The 25,592-nt window shown below is 37.8% G+C and overlaps 2 protein-coding genes across 2 annotated transcripts; one reads left to right on the top strand and one right to left on the bottom strand.

Annotated features, from left to right (window-relative positions):
• Positions 1–375: 375 nt before the first annotated feature.
• On the top strand, positions 376–3,835 carry LOC132543576 (uncharacterized). The gene is made up of 2 exons (XM_060207091.1): positions 376–394; positions 3,084–3,835. The coding sequence occupies exons 1-2, from the start codon at positions 376–378 to the stop codon at positions 3,833–3,835; spliced, it is 771 nt and encodes a 256-aa protein (XP_060063074.1).
• Positions 3,836–22,169: 18,334 nt separating this feature from the next.
• Positions 22,170–24,796, bottom strand: LOC132543491 (uncharacterized). The gene is made up of 2 exons (XM_060206997.1): positions 24,785–24,796; positions 22,170–22,944 (listed from the first exon to the last, which is right to left on the bottom strand). The coding sequence occupies exons 1-2, from the start codon at positions 24,794–24,796 to the stop codon at positions 22,177–22,179; spliced, it is 780 nt and encodes a 259-aa protein (XP_060062980.1). The 3' UTR covers positions 22,170–22,176.
• Positions 24,797–25,592: the final 796 nt, after the last annotated feature.

The following is a 25,592-nucleotide window of genomic DNA, read 5'->3' as shown; positions in this document are numbered from 1 at the left end:
ACGAATACAAATGTTCTGTTTCGTTATGACTTCCAGTTCCGGTTTACCTAATGTAGAAATTTAAAAATCACTTCTTTACCGAATAAAGTCCGGAAACATACCAATGAGAAGTCATTGAAATGTCTGTTTCTTAGAGATGTTATCATGTGTCAAGCCAATAAGTGCAGTACTGTCCATTAATTATACAGAATCATAGAACGGAATGAAATTCTCAGGCAATCAACCTTACAAATTACAGCATGTTTGACAAAAACCTTGGAATCCGCTTCGTCATCAAATGTGCACTGCTTACCGTACACAAATCACATCACAATACATACCTACAAACATCAGACGCGAAATAGCCACGCTGGGATGAGTTTTGGGTGCAACGGAATGTCGAGTCATGAGATAGGTAATTTTAGCCAGTCTTAATTGGACGGACAAAGGGCTTTTAATTAAACTGACAGCCTGTATCACATCAAACCGCCCCAACTATAGCATATTGCTTACCAAAAGATTGTTCAGTGCCCAAAGCGTGCCCTTATCACAAGATATCGATATATTCGTTTGTCAACAGTTTCTGTAGGAATTCTTATACCTATTTTTGTGATATCTTTTGTCTTGTTTACATTGTAATTACGGTCAGTCATCCATTGCTCCCCGCACTGGCTGACTTATCGCACGCGAAGGTAGGCTTTGGAACTGTTCGGTGTTACCTCATTTTGCCCCCTATCAAATAATCATACGAATCATATTTAAATAGATAACCGGATATTTTTGAACCCATGATATTCGACTTACTGATTTTTAATGGATAAAATATACTTTTATATATTCAAGTATGGCCTATTGGTGAAAAATATCAGATGTTTACTTTTAATTAGAAAAGATTATTCATTAGGGGGTGAAATTCAACATAACGCCGTATTTCCAGCAATCTTAGTGACGACACCCACTTCGAAACAATAACAACTATTTTTTATGCACTGCCAACTATTTCCTATCTCAAAGACATGATCTAAACAAAATACAACATGTATTCCTGACAAAATAGAAACAGGAAAGATCCGTTGGTCCTCTGTTTTGTTTACATAGAACCAGTTCAATGATGAAGTTATTGACAATGCTTTAAGTTCAAAACGCTAGGCTAGCAATATTCAATCAAAAGCAAAGACGGCATATAATTGAAATTTCATCAAGTGCTTTTATCTTCTATTTTTTGCTTGAAATTAATAAATGAAAGTGAAGTTCGAAGGAAGTTTATATTTATATGAGTTCCGAAAAGCAAAGTAGACACTCGGAATGTTTTTATTTCGACGGTGATTATTATGCCACAACATCACGATTATAGAATGATGTTGAGGAATAATTTTTGTGGTCAATTGATTAATTAATTAATGGGAGATAACACATATACATCTAGTTGATTAATAACGAAATAATCTTTAATTAATTAAGGGCGATAACTCTGTCAGTCTGTGTATATGTATATTACAAAACATCCAAAACAAATTATCTCACAAAAAAATTCAGATATGCATTGATAGTGAATACATAGTGAATGGATATGCCTGATAAATAAATAAATAAATAAATAAATAAATAAATAAATCTTGATCTGGTTCCACATCCCTTGTCGACATGCAGACACAAGCAGCACCAAGAACTAAACATAGCGATATACTTTAACATGTACAAAGTGTATATATATAGTGTGTATATATATAAATAAGCGACGATTCTGTGTAACAGTCGTTATTAAAGTAGCGTTAGATTCTAGAATAAAAAGCTACCGATCATAAAGTGTCCATTCCCAGACGTCGGTGTTACGATTTATATAGTCGTTGCCGAGATTTGCTGTTTGGCATTCATTGGAATTCGTTATGTCTAAGATTAGCCATTAAATAATTGAAAAGCGTGCATAGGTTGCTACAGAGGACGGTATGACTCACGTGACAACGTACCAGATACGGTTTCACTTGACGTAAAAGTTCCCGGAGTTTTATCTTTTCTCTATAAACCAACGTACCACTACCGGGTTTTCATCTTCAGGCTCGATAACGTACCCAGGGACATTTGATTTGTATTCAATCTAAAAGGCCATTACTGACATGACTAAACTGCTTGTGTGTTGGAACAGACTGATGCCAGGTTCTTTAACAAGACTATTGACAAAGACGGAGAATTTATGTTTTTGTTTTTCTTTTTTTCTTTTTTAATTCTTTATGAAACACTTTTCTTAGAATCCCGCAGCTAAATACCTACAATATGCAGGTATCATTTTTTTTATTTTGGTTTTTGCAAAAGCCTTAGGGAATTTGTATATTTGTTTAGGAATATAATTTCTTATAAGAATGAGTCACTGCTTGGTGTATTTGGGGACCTGATTCGTGATGTTTATCGAGATCTTCCAACACCATTGTCTTACACAATACATTATTGCATTCCCCTTCATTATCTGTCATTTAGGTTCCGACGTCTCATTCCTCCTTTTTCACATCAGACCTGGTTACCTTTGCTAAATCTTACCACCTTAGAATCGTTAACCATGGCAATGTTAGACTCGTTTACCATGGCAATGTTAGACTCGTTAACCATGGCAATGTTAGCCTCGATTACCATGGCAATGTTAGCCTCGATTACCATGGCAATGTTACACTCGATTACCATGGCAATATCTAACACACCTTAAGGTAGGTTACCATGATATTATCTTACCACAGTAACATTTTACACACCCCTGGCTCTTTTATAAACTCTTAATTATTCCAATGATATATGTATATAGATTAAAAATATTTTTGATTTTAAAGCCCTTGATAACCTCCTTGAAAAAAATCTTATGCCTGTTTATCAGATTCATGAAAGTTAAAAAGGCACAAGAGGAGCAGAATACTCATAGAATTACATATTATAAACTACCTCTCTCTGCCATGTTCTCCATTAGCCTTGATCTAGATTCAGTTAACAAAATATCATTGTTGTTTGTGTGATGGTTCAAGAACCTGTGGAACAAAGACGGCATTCATTAGTATGCTTTTATCTATTCTCAAAAGTACGAAGGGAACATGATTTTGGATAACGTTAGCTTTATCTGATAGCAATCACCTACTTCCTGATAACAACCACTCACTTCCTGATAGCAACCACTCACTACCTGATAGTAACCACGCACTACCTGAGAGCAACCACGCACTATCTGATAGTAACCACGCACTACCTGAGAGCAACCACTCACTACCTGAGAGCAACCACTCACTACCTGATAGTAACCACTCACTACCTGATAGCAACCACTCACTACCTGAGAGCAACCACGCACTACCTGACAGCAACCACTCACTACCTGAGAGCAACCACTCACTACCTGAGAGCAACCACGCACTACCTGATAGTAACCAAGCACTACCTGAGAGCAACCACTCACTACCTGATAGTAACCACGCACTACCTGATAGTAACCACTCACTACCTGATAGCAACCACTCACTACTTGAGAGCAACCACGCACTATCTGATAGCAACCACTCACTACCTGAGAGCAACCACGCACTACCTGATAGCAATTACCTATCTCCTGATAGCAACCACTAACTACCTGATAGCAACCACTCATTACCTGAGAGCAACCACTCACTACCGGAGAGTAACCACTCACTACCTTATAGCAACCACTCACTATCTGATAGCAACCACTCACTTTCTGTTAGCAACCACTCAATACCTGATAGCAACCACTCACTTCCTGTTAGCAATCACTCACTACCAGATAGCAACCACTCACTTCCTGATACCGATTCAAATCGGACGTACATGTGTTATTCGTGTCTTTAATGGAAATCCAGGAAATTAAAATGTCTTCAATCCATAAAATGTTTGTCCTGATGATCTCTTTAACAGTTGTGTATCATTCTGGTTATGACATGGATGCTTAAGGTTATTTTGTATCCTATGGTTACCAAACGTTACTCTTGTTAGCTGATTTACTGCAAAAACGAAACGGCCTTTTAGACATCCTAAGGGAAAGTTTGTCGTCGAAACGACGCGATTTTTTCTTGTGGCCTTGTGACTAGCTAAATAGTTTGCACCGAATGCACACTTTTTATAGCTTACTCTGAATTTATACAACCATAAGTTTTATTAGGTATAAAGCTTCTCATAATAAAATACACTTTTATGACTGTTGTCTGTATGTGATATTACCAATAACAAATCTTGTCTATATGCATTGGTGACGTCCCGTGTTATGTAATCAAGTGCATTCAATAATTCATCATCATTCGTCAGCTCATTTTGTATGGATACACCTAGTAACGGAAGTGACGTCAGGTAAAATCCCTTGAAACGTGTGGTTTATTCTATCGCTTCCACTGTCGATGTCTTTATAGATGTATTTCTATACATGTTAATGAGTATCTATAGCAATATTACCGCAGCTGTGTAGCGATGAATGCGGCTGCATAGCTCAGTGTAAAGATGATTAAGTCACGAAGTGTTTGGGTATATATATGTAAACAATAAGCATTACGTTGTGTCACGCAGGCATAATACTTTAGGTATTTCAAATCTATTTAAGAACCACATGCAAAATTAATTTTAAGAAACTGCTTCATCATATTTGAGATCCAAGAATATCAAGACGAGTCATTGGAAGCGCGGTCACGATGTCCTGTTTTGGAAAATCTCGGAAATCATTAAAACGTTTAACTTAACCAGACACCGAGATGTGCATCATTTAATAATTCATTAGAAAATCAAACTATTTGTATGACTTGTTAGTCACATTTGAACTGTGGATTAAGCCGAATATTTTTCCTCGTTGGAGGCGACTAATGTGGGACCTCTATGTCATCTAATTCATCGAAAATGGCGATTTTTAAGTGTTTTAGAAATCCACAGAAACTATTTCAATCCTACAAAATAACGAGGAAACGAAATGCTAAAAGATAAGTGATTTCAAATTTAGATCGATAATAGTAGGAAAAACATGAACAGAAGGAAAAGAAAAAACAGGAGACGAAAGAAAATGATCCGAAAAGAACACCATTTCTTTTCCCCAAAAAAGTTACACTTGTAAATCTAGGCCAATCATGAGCCGTGATACGCCCTTCAAATTGAAAAATGAGTCTCCAAATACGATAAACAGGAGGTCGATATATTCACGTTAACCTTAGACGTGTGATCCATGGAGCATATTGAACATTAGAGATAAAGCTTTGTTTGTATAGGGACTCAGCAGTGAAGACAAGCATGCATCAAGATTCACCGACTGATGTAAGATCGCCCAATATGTTGTATCTATTGGATGAAAGGATAGAGATAGGATTATTAACACTGTCAATCACAAAGAAGTCTTAACCCGGGCAGTTTACATAATAGTTAGTTGAAAGTGTTGTTGAAAACTGCCATGGACGTTGGGATTACTATACTTTGAAGTATTGCCATGAAAAACAGATTCGTTTTTGACAATCATAATCTTGTTTAAACTAGAATGAGACGTTTATGTATGATGTTTGACGGATTTAGTACTGTTAGAACAGGTGTCAAACCTATTTCTTCTTTAGTTTACTCGATTTTAGCGCATCATTACGAAGTGCACGAATCTACAACGAAAGAATGGTCTCGTTAGTTGTTGAATTTGATAAGTCCCCGCAGTTCGTCGTGACCTCCATGTCACATTCGTTCACTTACTCGGTTCAGAATAGACATATGATGATTTTCTGAAATGATCATATACATGAAAAAATACGAGATTTATTGAATTTTGTGGCTTGTTCCTCTCCCCTTCTAGATTTTGACGTTTCTTTCGATCACTTTGATTTTCCTGCCCTTTAGGTTTTAAATTTAGGCTGTGGAAGCATGATTGACGAGTCCTACAAGAACGAAACAGCTGTATGATGCAGTTTTACAAAAAATGTCTAGTAATATTTTGGGTTTTATTTGATAATGGTTCACAGCTACTCCACTTGCACAGCATTACATTTGATGCTTAGTCAATATTTTCTTTCAACTGACTTGTCAGTGGTGCTGACATCCCGGTTCCCGTTTTGAGAACATGACATTTACAAGAGTTTAGCTAAATTTTGTAGAAATGACAGAAAATTTAGTTTGTTATCCACGTGCATTTTATTGAAAATATTCATCATCAAACAGGTCGGTTCTTGTAAACATTGCACATGCAGTGAACTGTTTAAGGACGTGTGGCAATTTGATGTTAAATGACGCACCTGCTGTGGAACATTAAAGTTTCATATATACATGTACAACAAAAGAAATTCAGTGTTTCAAAACAATTGAATAAAACACCTAAAAATGTAAAATAAACATTGAAAGTAATATTCTCAGTTTACAAAATGATATTAGGAAACATGAGAGTATACCGTTTCTGTTCAATAGGCGTGTTGAACTATTAAAATGCATGACAATGGAATATGTAGCTTAACATGATTAATGTGGCATGTTTTATCGATAATATCTCCGGAAATCTACCATGGAATTGATCGGTACAGTGTTACGACAATGGATGAGCGGATGTGCGGTCTGGACTCCATTAGTGATCAAACTCTATTAGGTATCTTGTTTTTAATTTGACATATTAGAATAATAGGACCTCAGGATTTTTATTTTAATTGTGTGGGGCGAATATCGTACGACGCAAAATGTGTTTGTATTGTTTTCATTTAGGATAGAGAGAGAAAATGTTTTCGGGGGTGGGGGTTGTAGGGAGGTTGTAGGGCTGATAGGGGGTATCAAATTACTTTTTCTGAAACATTTCCTTGCACATCGTTGAACAGTATTGTTTTTGTGCGGCCTTAGTACTTTCTTTAACTTATTTTAAAATCAATTTTCATTATGACTCCCTGTCTACTTTTCAACTTCCAACACAAACCTCCGGATATGAGACCAAGATACAGCTTGTCAAATAATCATTTATGGTCAATGTCATCCATGTATATTCTGTCGGATGCTGAATTCCTCACTTTCTCTGTCTTTGTAATGAACGTTTTTAAAGTCGTTTTAGATAGAAACTAATTATGTGCTTGATTACAAACTTTCATTTTTTGATACAAAGTAAACAAACTGTGCGGTGAAATGTTTGTTTCTGTAATCTCCTTTAAGCTAGTCATCCTTTGATCTCATCTTAATTTGCTGGAAAGTTTGGTTTTATTTATCTATTATTAGCCGAATATCTGACCAGTGGCCACTGCTTGCTGGAGGAACACGGCTGGACAAGAGATATCCGGATAAGGTTTGGTGTAATTGCCTCAACTTGGCTGCAAATATTAACGTGAATACTGCCCTTAACTAAACTCGTGATATTTTCTATTATTTTTGTATTACAGGTTCTCATTTATAGCGCCACGTTAGGTTGGCTGTTCTGCTTCACAGCAATCTAATTTTATAGATAGGTCCACGCAAAACGAGGCGGTATTAATAAAACAAGTTCTAAATCATAGGTTTATTGATTTTAACCCGAAGATCAATCATCCTTATCAAAAGATTTTCATCTCGACATAGGAAACTTTCTCCTGGAGATAACAAGTTATAGCTGTATAATTCACGCGGTAAATCAATTTATAATATAATGTTCCCCACTCATTGGCACGTGGTTGTCATCGACGCTTATTGAAATCGAAATTGATATGTCAGGTAGCGTATCACGGTAAACGTGGCTACACCCACTGCCAATTATTATAGGAACATCACTGAAATAAAACATGGCTTCCGGCCTTCCCATAATGCCTTATCGCACGAAAAAGGGGAAGACCGGAAATCAAACCACACTACAGCGGTGATTTTAGTATCAGGAATAATTTGTGGAAAGACAAAAACAGCGATACATTTCATAAATCATAAATCGATCAAATGAATTTCCAATCTTTTATCTGTTTGAATCATCAAGGGAGAGCGTGTGGTATCTAGTTATACTTAATTCCAAGACAATTCGTCACAAGACAACAAGAATATGCTATTAATATTTGATATAATGAGGACAAAATATGAACAAAGGAAAGGTTTACACGGAGATATTTGAAAAGGTTCAAAGAGAATGAGATGATTTGTTCTGGAAAGGTAGTAATGTTCTGCTTCATCGACGACGCTTGACATGTTAATCTAGATTAATCCCAAGATATATTATAAAGAAAATCAGATTTAGTAACGACAAAATACTTTAAGGCACCGTGCACATCTAACTTCACATCTTACAAGAAAATGGAATCCTCACACTGACCCTAATCCTTTAGCAACAAGTTCATGACCACGAAACTAGCCCATAGTCTTCATCAACCTATATACATTGCAACCATTGTAAGTGTTGGAAAAGCTTAAATTTATCATACTTTACTTTCAGATCTACGTGTTTGTTTTCTTCTAAGCAACGAAATTAAACTACTAGAAAAAGTACAGAAACATGTGTAAATATAACTTATATAACATATCTTTATCTCTGACAAATATATGTGAAAATCAAAAAGTGACTCATAAACCTTAAAAAGTAAACCGTCATTCTCAGCTGTAGGCTGTCTGAATTCTTATATATAGTTCTGTGTTCAGCTAGCCACCAGACTCCGCTTCAAGCCATGTCTGTTGACGGAGAGACTATGTCAGTCAACAAACACACTAATAAATCGTGTTTTACACCTACTGCTTGTGTTGAGAAATCACTGAGGAGTATGTGTATATTTTATAAAAAACACGTTTCCTTTTTTGAGAGAATACCAATCAGGTATTTAAAGTTAACATCTGATTGTCGTAATTTCGTCGTTGAAAAAAAAAAAAAATATGATTTGATTACATTACGGTACTTCTTGCTTGTAATAACAGTGACATTAGCTACAGCTAATGACGTCATTGTAAACATACATATTTGATAAAGTAGTATAGACATCGAAAAATAGATATTGAAATCATAAATTTATAGATTATAAACGGATATCGATTGGAATATCAATCATGGATTTCTATTCAAATGTTTCAGTAACAATCTGTTTGGCTATAAATATATATGCCCTCTGTCTACAATTATTTGTTTTGTTTTTGCGTGTGTAGTTAGCTTGGCGATCGATTTCACTTTCCACATTAAATAAAATAATTTCTTTAAAAAAATGAATTTTGTTCGTTGCTTAAAAAAAAAAAAATAATAAAAAACACCTCCACAACCACCACCACCACCACCACATCAACGACGACGACGATGACAACAACAACAATAACAGCAGCAACAGTATTGAGCTGGATACTCCAGTGATAGAACGTAATTGAAATTTTTGCTTTAAAAGAATGTTATATGTATTTTCGCTATTGATACCAAAACTAGTTTTAAACTTTGATCTAAAAGTTGACATAACACGCAGGCAACTCAATTATTGTTATCAATTTATCTGTTGATATTTCATCGAATTCTTGATAAGTCATTAACCTTCATATTTCATTTGAAGTGTGAGACATCTTTGTGTAGCTATACAAAGCGATTCTGCAAGTTTGTTTGCATTTCAAAGTGAAAAAACGGTTTCTTTCTCTATGTTTGGACCTTGGAGTTAAAAGGTCGATACGAGTTTTTTTTTCAGCTGGCGTTGTCGGCGACCTTCTATTGATAAAACGACACAAAATACCCTCAAAGTGATGTACGATTGTCACTGTATTTGTATGTAAATAGCTAGGTCCGTGCTGGTGCGACGCCAACACGCCATCAAGATATTGACCGTGTAACCATGGACGAGAATGACCTATGTGATTTATACTCTCAAGGTTGAAGTACATTCTACATCTGTGTGATATGTTTCTATAATTCAATATTGCTTCGATTTTAATACATCCATTGTGAAGATATACGTACAATGACGTTAACGAATAAGGACAAAGTTCTTTAGAAAGGATTTTGATTAATTTGCATAATTTCGTTATTTTATCAAACGGACTCCCAGTATTGGTGTAGAGACAAATAGAAGACTATGTCAGATTCCCAGCATGGGTGTATAAACTCACTCAAGGCTATGTGAGACAACCTACATGGGTGTAGAGACCCACACAAGGCTATGTGAGACTACCAGCATTGGTGCAGAGTCCCACACAAGACTATGTGAGACTCCAAGCATTCGTGTAGAAACCCACACAGGGCTATGTGAGACTCCCAGCATGAGTGTAGAGATCCACACAAGGCTATGTGAGACTCCCAGCATTGGTGTAGAGACCTACACAAGACTATGTGAGACTTCTAGCATGGGTGCAGAGACTCACTCGAGGCTATGTGAGACACTCAGCATTGGCATGGAGACTCACACAAGGCTATGTGAGACTCCAGCATTGGTGTAGAGAAACAAACACAAGGCTATGTGAGACTCCCAGCATTGGCTTGGAGACTCACACAAGGCTATTTGAGACTCCCGGCATTGGTGGAGAAACCCACACAAGGCTATGTTAGACTCACAGCATGGGGTGTAGAAATCCACACAAGACAATGTGAGACACTCAGCATTGGTGTAGAGACCCACTCAAGGCTATGTGAGACTCCCAGCATGAGTATTGAGACCCTCTCAAGTCTATGTGCGACTTCCAGCATTGGTGTTTAGACCCACTCAAGGCTATGTGAGACTTCCAGCATGGGTGTAGAGACTCACACAAGGCTATGTGAGCCACTCAGCATGGGTGTTTAGACCCACTCAAGGCTATGTGAGACTCCCAGCATTGGTTTAGAAACCCACACAAGGCTATGTTAGACTCAGAGCATGGGGTGTAGAGACCAACACAAGACTATGTGAGACTTCCAGCATGGGTATAGAGACCCACACAAGGCTATGTGAGACTCCCAGCATGGGTGCAGAGACTCACTCGAGGCTATGTGAGACACTCAGCATTGGCATGGAGACTCACACAAGGCTATGTGAGACTCCATGCATTAGATAAGATACCCACTCAAGGCCATGTGAGATTACCAGCATGAGTATTGATACCCACTAAAGGCTATGTAAGACTCCCAGCATTGGCTTGGAGACTCACACAACGCTATGTGAGACTCCATGCATTAGATTAGAAACCCACTCAAGGCTATGTGAGACTACCAGCATTGGTGTAGAAACCCATACAAGGCTATGTGAGACTCCCAGCATGGGTGCAGAGACTCACTCGAGGCTATGTGAGACACTCAGCATTGGCATGGAGACTCACACAAGGCTATGTGAGACTCCAGCATTGGTGTAGAGAAACAAACACAAGGCTATGTGAGACTCCCAGCATTGGCTTGGAGACTCACACAAGGCTATTTGAGACTCCCGGCATTGGTGGAGAAACCCACACAAGGCTATGTTAGACTCACAGCATGGGATGTAGAAATCCACACAAGACAATATGAGACTTCCAGCATTGGTGTAGAAACCCACACAAGGCTATGTGAGACACTCAGCATGGGTGTAGAGACCCACTCAAGGCGATGTGAGACTCCCAGCTCGGGTGTAGAGACCCACTTAAGGCTATGTGAGACTCCCAGCTCGGGTGTAGAGACCCACTCAAGGCTATGTGAGACTTCCAGCATGGGTGTAGAGACTCACACAGGGCTATGTGAGACACTCAGCATGGGTGTTTAGACCCACTCAAGGCTATGTGTGACTCCCAGCATTGGTTTAGAAACCCACACAAGGCTATGTGAGACTCAGAGCATGGGTGTAGAGACCAACACAAGACTATGTGAGACTCCCAGCATTGGTGTAGACACCAAAACAAGTCTATTTGAGACTTCCAGCATGGGTATTGAGACCCACTCAAGTCTATGTGAGGCTCCCAGCATTGGTGTAGAAACCCACAGAAGGCTATGTTAGACTCACAGCATGGGGTGTAGAGACCATAACAATATTATGTGAGACTCCCAGCATTGGTGTAGAAACCCACTCAAGGCTATGTGAGACTCCCAGCTCGGGTGTAGAGATCCATTCAAGTCTATGTGCGACTTCCAGCATCGGTGTTTAGACCCACTCAAGGCTATGTGAGACACTCAGTATGGGTATTGAGACCCACTCAAGTCTATGTGAGACTCCCAGCATTGGTATAGACACCGACACAAGACTATGTGAGACTCACAGCATGGGTATTGAGACCCACTCAAGTCTATGTGCGACTTTCAGCATGGGTGTTTAGACCCATTCAAGGCTATGTGAGACTCCCAGCATTGGTTTAGAAACCCACACAAGGCTATGTTAGACTCCCAGCATGGGTGTAGAGACCCACACAAGACTTTTTGAGACTCCCAGCATTGGTGAAGACACCAACACAAGTCTATGTGAGACTTCCAGCATGGGTATTGAGACCCACAAAAGACTATGTGAGACTTCAAGCATTGGTGTAGAGACCCACACAAGGCTATGTGAGACACTCAGCATGGGTGTAGAGACCCACACAAGGCTATTTGAGACTCCAAGCACGGGTGTAGCGACCCACTCAAGGCTATATGAGACTCCCAGCATGGGTGTAGAGACCAACACAAGGCTATGTGAGACACTCAGCATGGGTGTAGAGACTCCCTCGAGGCTATGTGAGATTACCAGCATGGGTATTGATACCCACTCAAGGCTATGTGAGACTTCCAGCATGGGTGTAGAGACTCACACAGGGCTATGTGAGACACTCAGCATGGATGTTTAGACCCACTCAAGGCTATGTGTGACTCCCAGCATTGGTTTAGAAACCCACACAAGGCTATGTTAGACTCAGAGCATGGGTGGAGAGACCAACACAAGACTATGTGAGACTCCCAGCATTTGTGTAGACACCAAAACAAGTCTATTAGAGACTTTCAGCATGGGTATTGAGACCCACTCAAGTCTATGTGAGGCTCCCAGCATTGGTGTAGAAACCCACAGAAGGCTATGTTAGACTCACAGCATGGGGAGTAGAGATCCACTCAAGGCTATGTGAGACTCCCAGCTCGGGTGTAGAGACCCACTCAATGCTATGTGCGACTTCCAGCATTGGTATAGAGACCGACACAAGACTATGTGAGACTCCCAGCATGGGTATTGAGACCCACTCAAGTCTATGTGAGATTACCAGCATGGGTATTGATACCCACTCAAGGCTATGCGAGACTCCCAGCATGGGTGTAGAGACCCACACAAGACTATGTGAGACTCCCTGCATGGGGTGTAGAGACCCACTCAAGGCTATGTGAGACTCCAGGCATGGGTTTGGATACCCACACAAGGCTATGTGAGACTCCATGCATGGGTGTAGAGACCCACTCAAGGCTATGTGAGACTCCCAGTATGGGTGTAGAGACCCACACAAGACTATGTGAGACTCCCTGCATTGGTGTAGAGACCCACACAAGGCTATGTGAGACTCCAAGCACGGGTGTAGCGACCAACACAAGACTATGTGAGACTCCCAGCATGGGTGTAGAGACCAACACAAGGCTATGTGAGACTCCAGGCATGGGTGTAGAGACCCACTCAAGGCTATGTGAGACTTCCAGTATGGGTGTTTAGACCCACTCAAGGCTAAGTGAGACTCCCAGCATGGGTGTAGAGACCCACTCAAGGCTATGTTTGACTACCAGTATTGGTGTGGAAACCCATCCAAGGTTATGCGCACATAGTGAAACTGAACAAAACAAGGGCAAATTAATGATTAATACATGAAAGTATGGTAAGAACGGATGTTCTGCTTCATCATCGACGTCTGCGCTAGAGACTTTGTCCAATTTTATCAAATGTCTCCATGGTCGTATGCGAACATCTGGACCATGGCAGAAATATTCTTCTCCGACTCGTACACTGAATAAGACAGCAGATACTGCTAATAATGTTTGTTTAAGATATCGTCCACAGTGGATCCATTGTTAGCAAATAACGTCGCCTCGGTGGATACGTTCGTCAATGGAACCCGTCGTAATTGTATACTGCCGTCAATGATTACTGACCTTATTGTCAATGGATGCTGCCGTCAACGGATACCGTCGTTAAAGGATGCCGTCATCAAAGGATACCGACATCAGTGGATACTGCCGTCAATGGATGCCGTCGTTTATGGATACCGACGTCACTGAATACTAACCTTATCGTCAGTGGATACTGTTGTCAATGGATACCGTCGTCTATGGATACCGTCGTCAATGGATGCCGTCGTTAATGGATGCCGACGTCAATGGATACCGTTGTTAATGGATGCCGACGTCAATGGATACCGTCGTTAATGGATACCGACGTCAGTGGATACTGTCGTCAGTGGATACCGACATCATCGGATACAGGCATCAATAGATACAGACGCCAGTGGATACTGTCGTAGATGGATGACGTTTCAGTGAATAGACAGAGCAAATACTAAATATTTCAGTAGTTTTGCCAATATCGTGCACTAGCATGTTCTAGAGACTGGCGCGCCACATTTAAAACTGAATTCTATTTTTGTTTTGTATAAGTGACAATAAATCAAAGCACGGCTCAATCGTAAAACACCTACTGTAATGTTACCTAGGTGACACACACGTAAAAGTGTAGTTAAACATGTACATAATCCTCCTTGCCATCAGAACCATCTATGTACGATCGGTACACAGTTGAATTGAAGCAAATGGATAATCTGGCTAGGCAGGTGACAGTATAACTCGTAGATAACCTTGGAAAGCTGATGAAAATTTATTGCCTGGATTAACATCGCGCAAGGGACCGTTTCAGATGCCTCTGGTGACAGTCAAGCGGAAGGCCTAACGACGGCATACGTTTGGATTACTAAGCAGGAGGAACCTAAGTGTTTGCCCTAGAATTGATCGCCCACATGTTTTACCAGGAGATCTGATCGCAGGCAAAAAACCTAAAAGGTGTTGGAGTAATAAGGTCTCGGCCTCCACTTGCCATATTTTAGAACCTCCTTCAACGTCATCAGGACACAGACTTGTTGCTGTTGATCAGAAGAATTAATTTTCAATCCTTTTGTGCTTTATTCTGAGATGTAATTGATTATTCATTTGGCACAAAGAACACACAGGATATAAAGATTTTGCATTAGAAGTTAATAAAAGAAAAACCGAATAAAACTGTTGTTTAAGTCATGTGAGAACTCTTGATTAGTACTAAAGGAAAAACGGCACAGTAAACAGAAAGTCAGGAAAATATGACTTAAAGATTATCAAACTAGCTGTTGCATTAACTCCCGTATTGCCCTTACCTCAAAATGCAATCACCTTTTTTAAGTTTGGAAATTGGATAGTTTTGATAGCATGTGGGTGTATTCTGAACCAGTGTAAGACGTTGTATGATAGTCTGAGACAAATCTCTAGCACCAGGAAGTAAACGAAAGGAAGGAAACTAAAGCTTACAAAGACTTTAGATAATGATTTTGTCTTTAGACTTTCAAGGAATTTTCATGTAAAGACTACGTTTCTCTAGGGTTATGATTTTCGGGGTTTTCTTATGCTGGATTCATTACGAAGTTTTCTTTCTAAATATTATTGTCGATGAATCTGTTTTTCTTGTATCTTTTCGGAAAATGCCGTAACCATGGAAATTGGATTTTCGGCTGACTCCGACTCACCAGAGATGCTAAGGGGCCTACATTCTGATAACTTAGAGGCAAATGAGGAATTCAAAAGCTGTTCGAAAGAGTTTTAGATTGGGATATGAACTAGCACCAAAATCTAATACTGTGTATTTCTTGAACCGTGCTTGAAATCGAATGAAATTAACATTGGCATTCAGGTTACGGCAAACTTCGAGGAACATAAGCCCACCAGCAGTTTGTAGCGTATATCACTTATTATCTGGAAGATTATACAAAAGACACATAAGTGAACAGCACCTTTCAATATAAATTCAGAGCTACGAACAGTGGAGCCAATGAAGAAACCAATAACTCTTAGTGTGTATGAAACCAATTATTTGTATCTTAATAAGACAAATCACTGCGTTCATATAAAGATTAAATGAAATTTTGATTAACAGAATCTACAAAGAAGTGTAAAAGAGATGATATTTTTTATAATATTACATATTATAATAGAGAATTTATTGTTGCACATCAGTGCTTTTGATATTTCGCTTTCGCTTGTATTATACATAATGTAGTTTCTTACCTATCATTGGCTCTCCACGCGTATTAACGCGAAAATAAATACCACGCGAAATAAAAGTGATTTAAAGTATGTTACAAAAAAAACGGGTGACTGACAAAAAAATGCGTCTATTTTTAGACAAGCCGTATCAGAAACATGTTTGTATATCCGCAATATTCATATATGTATTTAATCATAATAAATCATTTTAATGTTCATTATATTGGAATATTAAAGCCAAATTGTGTTTCTGAAAATATATCTAACAATATTAAGATCTCTATTTGGGAGGTAATTGGTCTGTTCAAGGTAAAACGTTTTGTTCTCGTCAAACTAACGTGTACAGGGATGATTTAACACTAAGGTAGACCAAAGTATCTGTTGTGGGAATACAGATTGACTCGTCCCCAGGACAAACTTGTTTTTGTTTATTTTAATTACATGAGCTATTTCCTGAATTCAACAAATTAATTAACGACCTAAGGTCTACAAAATGGGTGCCGATTTTAAATTTAGTATATCAAGTATGCGTCTACCTGTGATTAGAGATAAGATAATGACCACAGACTGAAGAGATGGATTAATCAAACCCTCCCGACAGGTGTGACCACGGACAGACAGGTAGGAGCTATTAATATTGACAAGGTACTCGTGTTTTGTTTTAAAATCATAAAAAAGAATTTTTTTAATCAGCAGGTATCCAATTGCCATCTCTATGTAATTAGGGACATTGGGTACACTGATGTGACTTGACGTCACTTTAAACCTGTGTATTGTCAAACCCGCCCTCTTTTGTCCTGGGACCATTGCACATATCTGAGGTATTGTTGTGTTTTTTCAGGGGTATGATCTCGGTTCATTAGTCAACCTGTGTAGATGTAAAGGTTGTCTTCTTAGGGCAGATTTTAAATATCTTTCCCTTTGATCAAATCCTCCTTGAAATCTTACACTAACGACTCTGGAAGTATTCGTTGTTATATATGCAGGTTATGTCCCGTCTTCTCTTACCGCCAATAAGACCACACGGACGATCACGTGTTCTTAAAACTTCCCGTAAATAAATACTGTAATACCATAGTAACAGTGCCTTTGCCCTTGATGACCTTTCTTCGCCGTACATGGAGATTTCTGTACCAATAAGTAACACACGGGGTCATATTTCGAAAAAAATAATCTCACAAGTGAAAAGCGAAAAAGCGATTGAAACGTTGAAAGTGCCGCTTTTCCTGTCATTTACTTTATTTAATATAAAAAATATCGATGAAAAAAACATTCTTTGAGACCGGAAAGGAATTGTTAGAATGTTAGAATACCCTAACAGTTTAAAAGTTATCTAGGAAATTAAATAATAAGTTTGCCGTTTACTATAAACGATCTCATGTTTCCATTTGAAAAAAACCAAACAAACAAACAATAATAAAAAAGAAGCACACACACACACACCACCTCACACACAGAGAAAATGAAATGTAATGGGAAGGCTTAAAATTAAAATCCGTCCACTTTCGCGAAAATTTATGTGTGGTTTTCGTCGATAAAGATACAAAAAATCATGTCCAGGTTGGAAGTAAAAAGTTAGTAAACAAACGTCTATTCAATTATTGATATTGCTGAAAAAATTATAAAGATTTTTTTTTCAAAACGTTGATATTGGTGGCTTGTTCTGTGAACTTTCAAAGATGTACTTTTTAGTTATTAGTGGTTCGTCAATAAAACACGATAGTGCGGAACTGTAATACGTCACTGATACACAACACAGATACTCGCAATGAAATCGACATCATTTGGTAAACAATACCAGTCCCTATTTTGTGTTTTCCGCAAATTCAATTATGTATAATCAAATGGAAAATGGTAGACAATATATGCAGCGTAACCAAGCCCTCGGCGATATTTGAGATTTTCATTAATTATAAAAACTAGACAGAGTTGCTTGCTGTCAGAATCGCTCAAACGACACGACCATAAAGTAATAGACATTTCTCAGGTGATGTCGATATTCAGATAGAATCAATTTCATATCATCAGTTGTTTGTCGCAACGCACCTTATCTCTATGGCAACCAAATCGTTTCCAAAGAATTTAGGAATAGATAAAATATTATGTAACAAAAAATAGACCATTATATACGATAAAATGTCATTTAATGTGAAAGAGATACTAAAACAATAAGATTTATAGATTTGTGCCGGAGTCATAGATGAATGATTTGATTATATAACATGCTAATTAATTGGATTACAATCTGCCAAATGCTTTTTTACATGTCGATATGCAGTGAGGCTATCACAGGCAGAACTCCTTCAAACACAGCTTAACGGTGTATATTCCAAGCGGGCAATGAATGCGTGTGTCGATTTTCAAGAGAAATGTTGACAAATACGACGTCACCGAATACAATAATTTTTTATAGTTGACAATAGAACACAGGTTCGGTATACATCAAATAAACCGTATGCATGATGTAACGGCTTAGTAAGCCCTTTATGCAAATCTCCAGAAGCAAACTCCTTGGCCGTACGGGTTTGTGATAGTCTCTACTGCCTACCAGGCAGGCTACTGCCAACAAGAATTGGGGTATTTCTAAATGGTGCTCTATGACGTGTTCAACTATTTCTCGATCTTGGATCTGACACGAGGTATCGAGGGCGATCTGTGAGTGTACGTCACTAATTGTACAGATAGATATTCAGTGCTGCGTGTTTTAATGCTGCCCCTTAATTGACCAGATTTGACCTTATGACAAAAATAGCATTAGATCTAAGTTACAATCCTGATTGCCGTGTTTCGGAACAAAAAAATGTATTGTTTTGTACAATAAAGACGGAGACATTCCGAAACTCGAGACTGATGTGATAGCTTGCACAACAGTCATTGGGTCACACAGTGCGAATGTAAATTAAGAGAAAATTTTCTATTTACGCCAAAATTAAAGAAATGTTTTCTTTATTTTTCATCCTTGGGTAAGAAAACCTTTGGCCTTAATTACAAAGAAACACTTTCCACTTCGAAATTGATACACAGTAATCGGGCCGAAATAGTAAATCTAGACACTTGTGACAAGACGTTTTCTAAAGCTGAGAGATGAACAGAGATAACTCTCTTCAAACGGTGATTCGTCTTTTTAAAACATATCTCATTTAATTTATCACTATATCAGGCTTACTTTGGGGAAAATCTTTATGATTGTCAACCATAGTAAGGAAATTCTTCTTGACAAGTCATAAAAGCCGTTAAAATGATTTCATAGCTCTGTATATAAGGTTAATAGACTCTAGTCCTCATTTTCATTCTATCCGAAAGCGATCGGTTGTCCTCCTTTAGGAATCCGTTGCATTCACTTGTATAAGAAGAAATTCCACTTAGATATTTCTGTGCAAGAACAGGCGTGGTGAAACGAAAACTTTGATTGTCAAATGATTTTAGTTTGTTTTGTTGCTAAGATAATGTATTCTTTGGCTGCAGTTCTGAGACAAAACATCTGTAAGACCTTGTCACAGAACTGAAGTTCTTTTGAAATAAATTGTTTGGCGTACATAACTACATCGTTAGATCATACCAATTGTCTCGAACCAAGGAATTATTCGTAAAAAAATCCTTGTTTTCTGTTGTGTTTTTTTTTCGAGAAAAACATTACCAATTTGCGGGTGTCGTTGTATCGTTTCCAGTGGTGTTTGTGTGGCCATCCGATCTTACGCTTTAATAATTTTTCTATAACTGTAAATAACTTTTTTCAAGAGTTACTTTTTTTGCGGTTTTACGAAAGTTTGAAGAAAAGGAGATGTTGTTTTCGTGGAAGTTATAAACAGGACAGTCGTTCTTCTTGATCAAATTTATCTTCAAGATATCTTTTTTCACAGTTCAAGAAAAAAGCTAAAATAGGATCCCTCGAAAACAAACCTTTACAGTATGCTATCATTTTTGTCACTAAATTATTTTTAACACATTACACGAGTGTGAGATTATTCATTATGTAACCCGTATATATGTAATTATTTTTGTCAATAAAAAAATCTTTTGTTGGCGATTTATTAAATTTCATATTACAATAGCACAAGTGTAAAATTCTATTTATTGATAAACCCATATTTCAAACAAATTAGCAAAAGCTTCCAATATATCAGACTTATGTCTACGTGGACGATAAAATCACTTGACGTCATCAAGATGTGACTTATTTATGACGTCACAATATTGCTATTCCACATGTACCTTACGACATATGACACAACAGGCCAGCTATGTGATAAAGCTAGAGGTAACCTTTTCTCTTCGCCGTCTTTAGCTATTTGTTCTTAGATAAGGTACCAGGGTAAAAGTCTACATCATGAATATGGTGTCGCCTAAAAAAAATAAGAAAAAATGAGGCACACCAGCCGACACAGAAAACAATCAAAGTTTCTAGATAAATATTTCTTTATTATCGAAGTCTGTAGAAAATGATGACATGACACAAATGCAGAGAACTTTCAACATCCCTGAGAAAATTCAGTCTTCACTTCGGTACCATGAATATGGAGGCAAGATACGGATACACGCTACAGTGTCACCTCGTTACACTGCCCTTCGTTTCAATGCTCATTTCACAAAAGTATATCATTTTCCTTTTTCTACCTGACAAATCCTTTGACATGTTACCGAGACCAATTCTGTATGGGCAGTGTAATGAGACTTTTACACTGTAGCGTCATGACAAAACAATCGATGATTTAATGTATTTTTTACACCAGCAAAATCTTTTAAAGAGGGACAAGACAGTTTTACAGATACCTTACTATAGAGATATATTTACACGCCGAGATAACATTCAAGACAGGACTTTACGACTTTACCTTTAGAATCTGAACACACTTATTTCTTTGGGTTTTGGTAATAAAGAAAAACCCGTGTCATATTTCACAAATCAAGAACAGACATATACGTACATATCAGTAAAAGATTAAATACCCTCAACAGGGAGATATTTCATTTTCTGATCGTAATCATTGCAGTTACTAAGTAAAAAGGTTATTGAAAAATAGCCCAGTCATAATCCAAGTTAACATCTGAAAGCTATTTATAAAAGCGTGTTTATTTCTGTCTTGTTGGACTGTAGGTCCTGTATCGGTTTTAAAGGGCATTCATTTCATTTTTGACTTTTTACCATGACAATCAAGTGATATCAAAAAGTTAACAGGTACAACGGAAAACATACACAAGTTCTGACTACTCCGCCGTTGCTGGGCTTTGTCGGGGTGTGGTGGAGGGGTTGGGGTGTGAGGAATGGGGTATGGACATGGATGTATGGGGTTTGGAGCATGGGGAAGTGAACAAGGAGTGTGGAAACGAGATATAAGGAGGCGAAGAGAGAAAAGCACTGAGGATACTGGGATACTGCATGTGTGTATGGGGGGGGGGGGGTGATAGCGAAAGGGACTTGAAGAAATTGGGGAGGGAAGGGGAAGGAGCATAAGACAGGGAATTGAAGACAAAGACATCGGGATGGTGAGACTAAGAAAGAGCAAGGGCAAGGGCATAGGGACAGAGGTTTTGGAACGGGAAGGGAGAGAAGGGACAGGGTAAAATGACGCGCAATATTCAACTCTGGCGGACACTAATATGGCACTTTAATTATTGGCAGCTAATTATAATGGAATAATAATTAAATGATATGCACGAAGTTTATCGATATTGCCCGATGACACTGGAGTTTAATTTGGAATGGGATCAAAGCAGTGTCTTATCAACCTGCTTGTGTGTAGGTCGTCTAACGTGGCACCGAATTAAATCATATGTAGTAGATACTCATAATACATGTTTACAATAAAAAAACCTGCTTAAATTGAACAATTTCTAAATAAAAAGGTAGAGTTTAGAGTGGTTATGTATATCTGCCGCGTGATTAGGACATAAATCTCCAATTTAAACAGGTTTTCACTTCGCACTCTGAAAATTGATTTAATGAGTTATGAAGTTCTACAGACCACCTCTGTTCTTTCACAAATGTTCCATCTCACGCGCACAAATTCGTCCGTCTATTTTAAAGCTATCTTCGACAACCCAACATGCTTTTTTTTGTCTTGGGCTGGTACCTGACACAAATGTATCAATCTTTTTTCTGACGTCCTGGCAGTATATCGAGTTGAAGAGACCACAGAAACATTTTGAACACATTTTCACAAGTCGATGTAATCCACAGGCTCTTCAGCAACAAAACTGTCATCAGAACTATTTGGATATGGCGGAGTAAGTGACGGTGATGGGGCAGAAGGCCGCTCTGGAATATCTTCACGTGATATTGGCGGTAACTGCTTAGAAAGTTTTTTCATGTTAGCTCTCTTTCCATTTAATTTTTTTGATGTTTTGTTTGGTTTGTTGCCGAAGTCATTTGGTTGCCGTGGCAACGCATTATTTCTGTTACTGTCAGAACCAAGATTGCCATTTGGCATTTGACCGTTCCACGAACTGAGAATAATGTGATCCTTAGTTCTCTCTCTTGCTAATGTAAGCACTTCCTGTAGCACTGGGTCCTGTCGAGGGTCAGGTTTATTGTTCAGAAAAGCTACTTCATTGTCAATCAAAGCATCATCATACGGAGAATTAATATTTGCTCTGTCAAAGTTAGAAGTAACACCGACCCGCGTGCTTTCACCAATGCCTGGAAGGGGCGCTCTCTTCTGTAAGCGAATGTTTGTTGGTTGTCTTTCATACTGATATTCGCGTATGAATCTCATGAACTCTTCCGTGCCGGGGTCAGGTCGTTTCATTGCCACTTTGCGACTATGATTTTGGGTCTGGTGATCTAGTCTCGGAGACAATGATTGTTGTGGTGGCCTCATGTTGTCGCCGTTCAGTCGTTCCATCAACTGATTGGCCCTTCGTCTTGGACTCAGGAGTTGGAGTTCCTCCACTCCCCCACAGTCCTCTCCAGCACTACTCAGCACCTACAAACATACATAAAAATACATTACAATAGAAGATAACATAAAATTATCATGTTTTTCAAAATTGTGATGTCAAAACGAAAAATGCTTAAAAACGTTAATTTCTTAAAATCATGTGAACAAAAACAAAAATACATTACAATAGAAGATAACATAAAATTATCATGTTTTTCAAAATTGTGATGTCAAAACGAAAAATGCTTAAAAACGTTAATTTCTTAAAATCATGTGAACAAAATGGTGGAATAATGTAATGATAAATGTCAGAAAAATGTTGATTTCATTCTTGAGAAATACAATATACAATTACATTTCCAATGCATAAAAGGTTTTGTGTGGACGAAAAGGTTTGTTCTGTTTACATTTTAAAGTGGAATTCGTTGATTTACAGTGTACATTAAACACCAGCTGGTGTATTACTCCGCCCTGGTTACTTTTCGGATAAGTTGGCATTATTCCGCCAATTAACTTTTAAAACAAATTTGCATTAATTTGATAATTTACATTTATGTCTCGAATTTCACAGCTTCATTACAGTACGGACTAGCCTGTTTTGAATTGGTATTCATTTGTCATCATGGATAAATATCATTGGCCTAATTTTGACTTAAATTACTTAATCATATAAGACAGGTTTGAACAATTTCATGAATCTTTCAGCTAGATAATTTACCTTCGATAAAGAGATAAATAAAACACACCGGTTTAGTTTACATGAGGAATGTTAACATGTTAACAATCGGCTTTAAATCACGAATATTCATCCTGTATCTGCCAGGACCTGATGATCCAGAAAACCTATCATTATTGATATCTATATAATAAGTTTGACAATATGGTTATATTTAAATTTATATTAGAATAATATTATTGATATTATTTTTTCTAAATTTCAAAAGGTATCATCCTTCCAATAGCGATGAAATGTTTTGATCAGAGTATACCTGTATTTCACTAAATTAAACTGCTGTACATTTCACATGCAGGTATAAATTTCAAAATGTAGATTATACATGTGTGAATTACAGAGTATATATTACACATGTATGAATTTCAAGAATAAATTACGTAAGTATTCATCCACACTGTAGATAACTCAGGTGTGAATTACATAAGTATGAATTTCATGAATATGCCTACAAGTCTGAATTACATACGATTGATACAAACAATGTGAAATAGACAGTGGTCTAATAACTACAACTGTATTGACTCGAATTGCATGAACCAATCAATTTACACATTAAATTGCATTTCACAGGTGCGTGTGCTATCTATATGTACATAACGTAAGTGATAAGACCACTCCTAATCCACATTGAAACGTGCTGGCCATTAGTGTTTACCACTGACCATAAAAACTGTTCATGTTAAAAATGGCAAATGATGAATAATGAAACATCGTCGTTTGTTTCAACACAACTGTAATTTGAAGACATAAAACATGACATATTTAAGCATCATATTATTTTCTAGCTCAATAGTTTGTGAAAATGGTGAGCAACTCATGTTTTCGATACAAATTGACATATAATAGAATATTTCTACCTGCAAAATACAAAACATAAATGCTACCTTACCTAAGTAAATTCATATGAATTAATTTTTCCGCTTAACACGTGCGAGCATATCACTCATGAGTAACCGTAGCATTTTAGTAATCGGCAATCCTGCTACAGTTGGAACTATGTACGGAATATAACGCCCCACAATCCCAATATTCCAGTTCTCATCACACGGCATCAATCAAATCTCAACCTATTCATTTTGCAGACCATTTACATGCTGTGAATATTTAACAAAGAAATAATGTAAAACCTTATAAAAGATAGGAAATTACCTGATAGACCATATTGAAAATCTCAGTCAGACGAATTGCTATACAATAACGATATAAGAAGGCGTTTTATCCGTCCCTAGGTCCGTATCACTGTATCCATATTAAAGCTAAATGTCCACAATGTTTCTTTGCTGGCAAGCTATTGCCTTTGTGTGTATTCAAAAGTCCAATGATAGCGAGTTGACCTTTGAAATGAATGACTCCCACATATAGAATCCTTTTTTCATCAATATTCGTCAGCTACAGTAAACTTTTATATACGATATTGAACCGAATGCGAGTGGTTGTTCACTGGATACAAGGACAGCTTCTCTCGTATTTAGATAGATATATGTTGGATTCTGAATGCTTAACTGTTTTTCACGTCTTTGATCCGTTAATGTACAATCAGTTCTGATGGTGTTGAGACCCAAAGAACGGCTCCACCCGATTTGCTTATCTGTCGATCGTGAATCGGCCTACGTAACTGTAAGCACAATGGTTGGATATTTTATATATATATATATATAATGTATATAGGTATACAGCCATTGAATATTAATGCGCAAGTCGTATATTGGCTACATAAGTAAACACGTATTATATATAGACAAACGAGACGCATGAGTAGATGACCAAAGCTCTGTACGTTAATGATATCTTCAGTGCTGTAGACAAAGACCTGTGTGAGTCAGCTCACCTCTCGTGTCTTTTACCAATATAATTAAATGTCGGAGTATTTTTTTCTTTTTTAAATGTTCCCAATAGACGCCTTGTCATGGTTTGTTTGGATACAGACCAAGAGATTACCAACACTCTTCATAATTAG

The sequence above is a fragment of the Ylistrum balloti genome, unplaced genomic scaffold (assembly GCF_031769215.1).
Source record: "Ylistrum balloti isolate Yb309-2 unplaced genomic scaffold, AGI_CSIRO_Ybal_v1 Utg369758, whole genome shotgun sequence".
Taxonomy (NCBI): Eukaryota; Metazoa; Mollusca; class Bivalvia; order Pectinida; family Pectinidae; genus Ylistrum; species Ylistrum balloti.
Note: the sequence above shows the minus strand (reverse complement) of the source record. Positions and strands in the feature narration are given on the sequence as shown.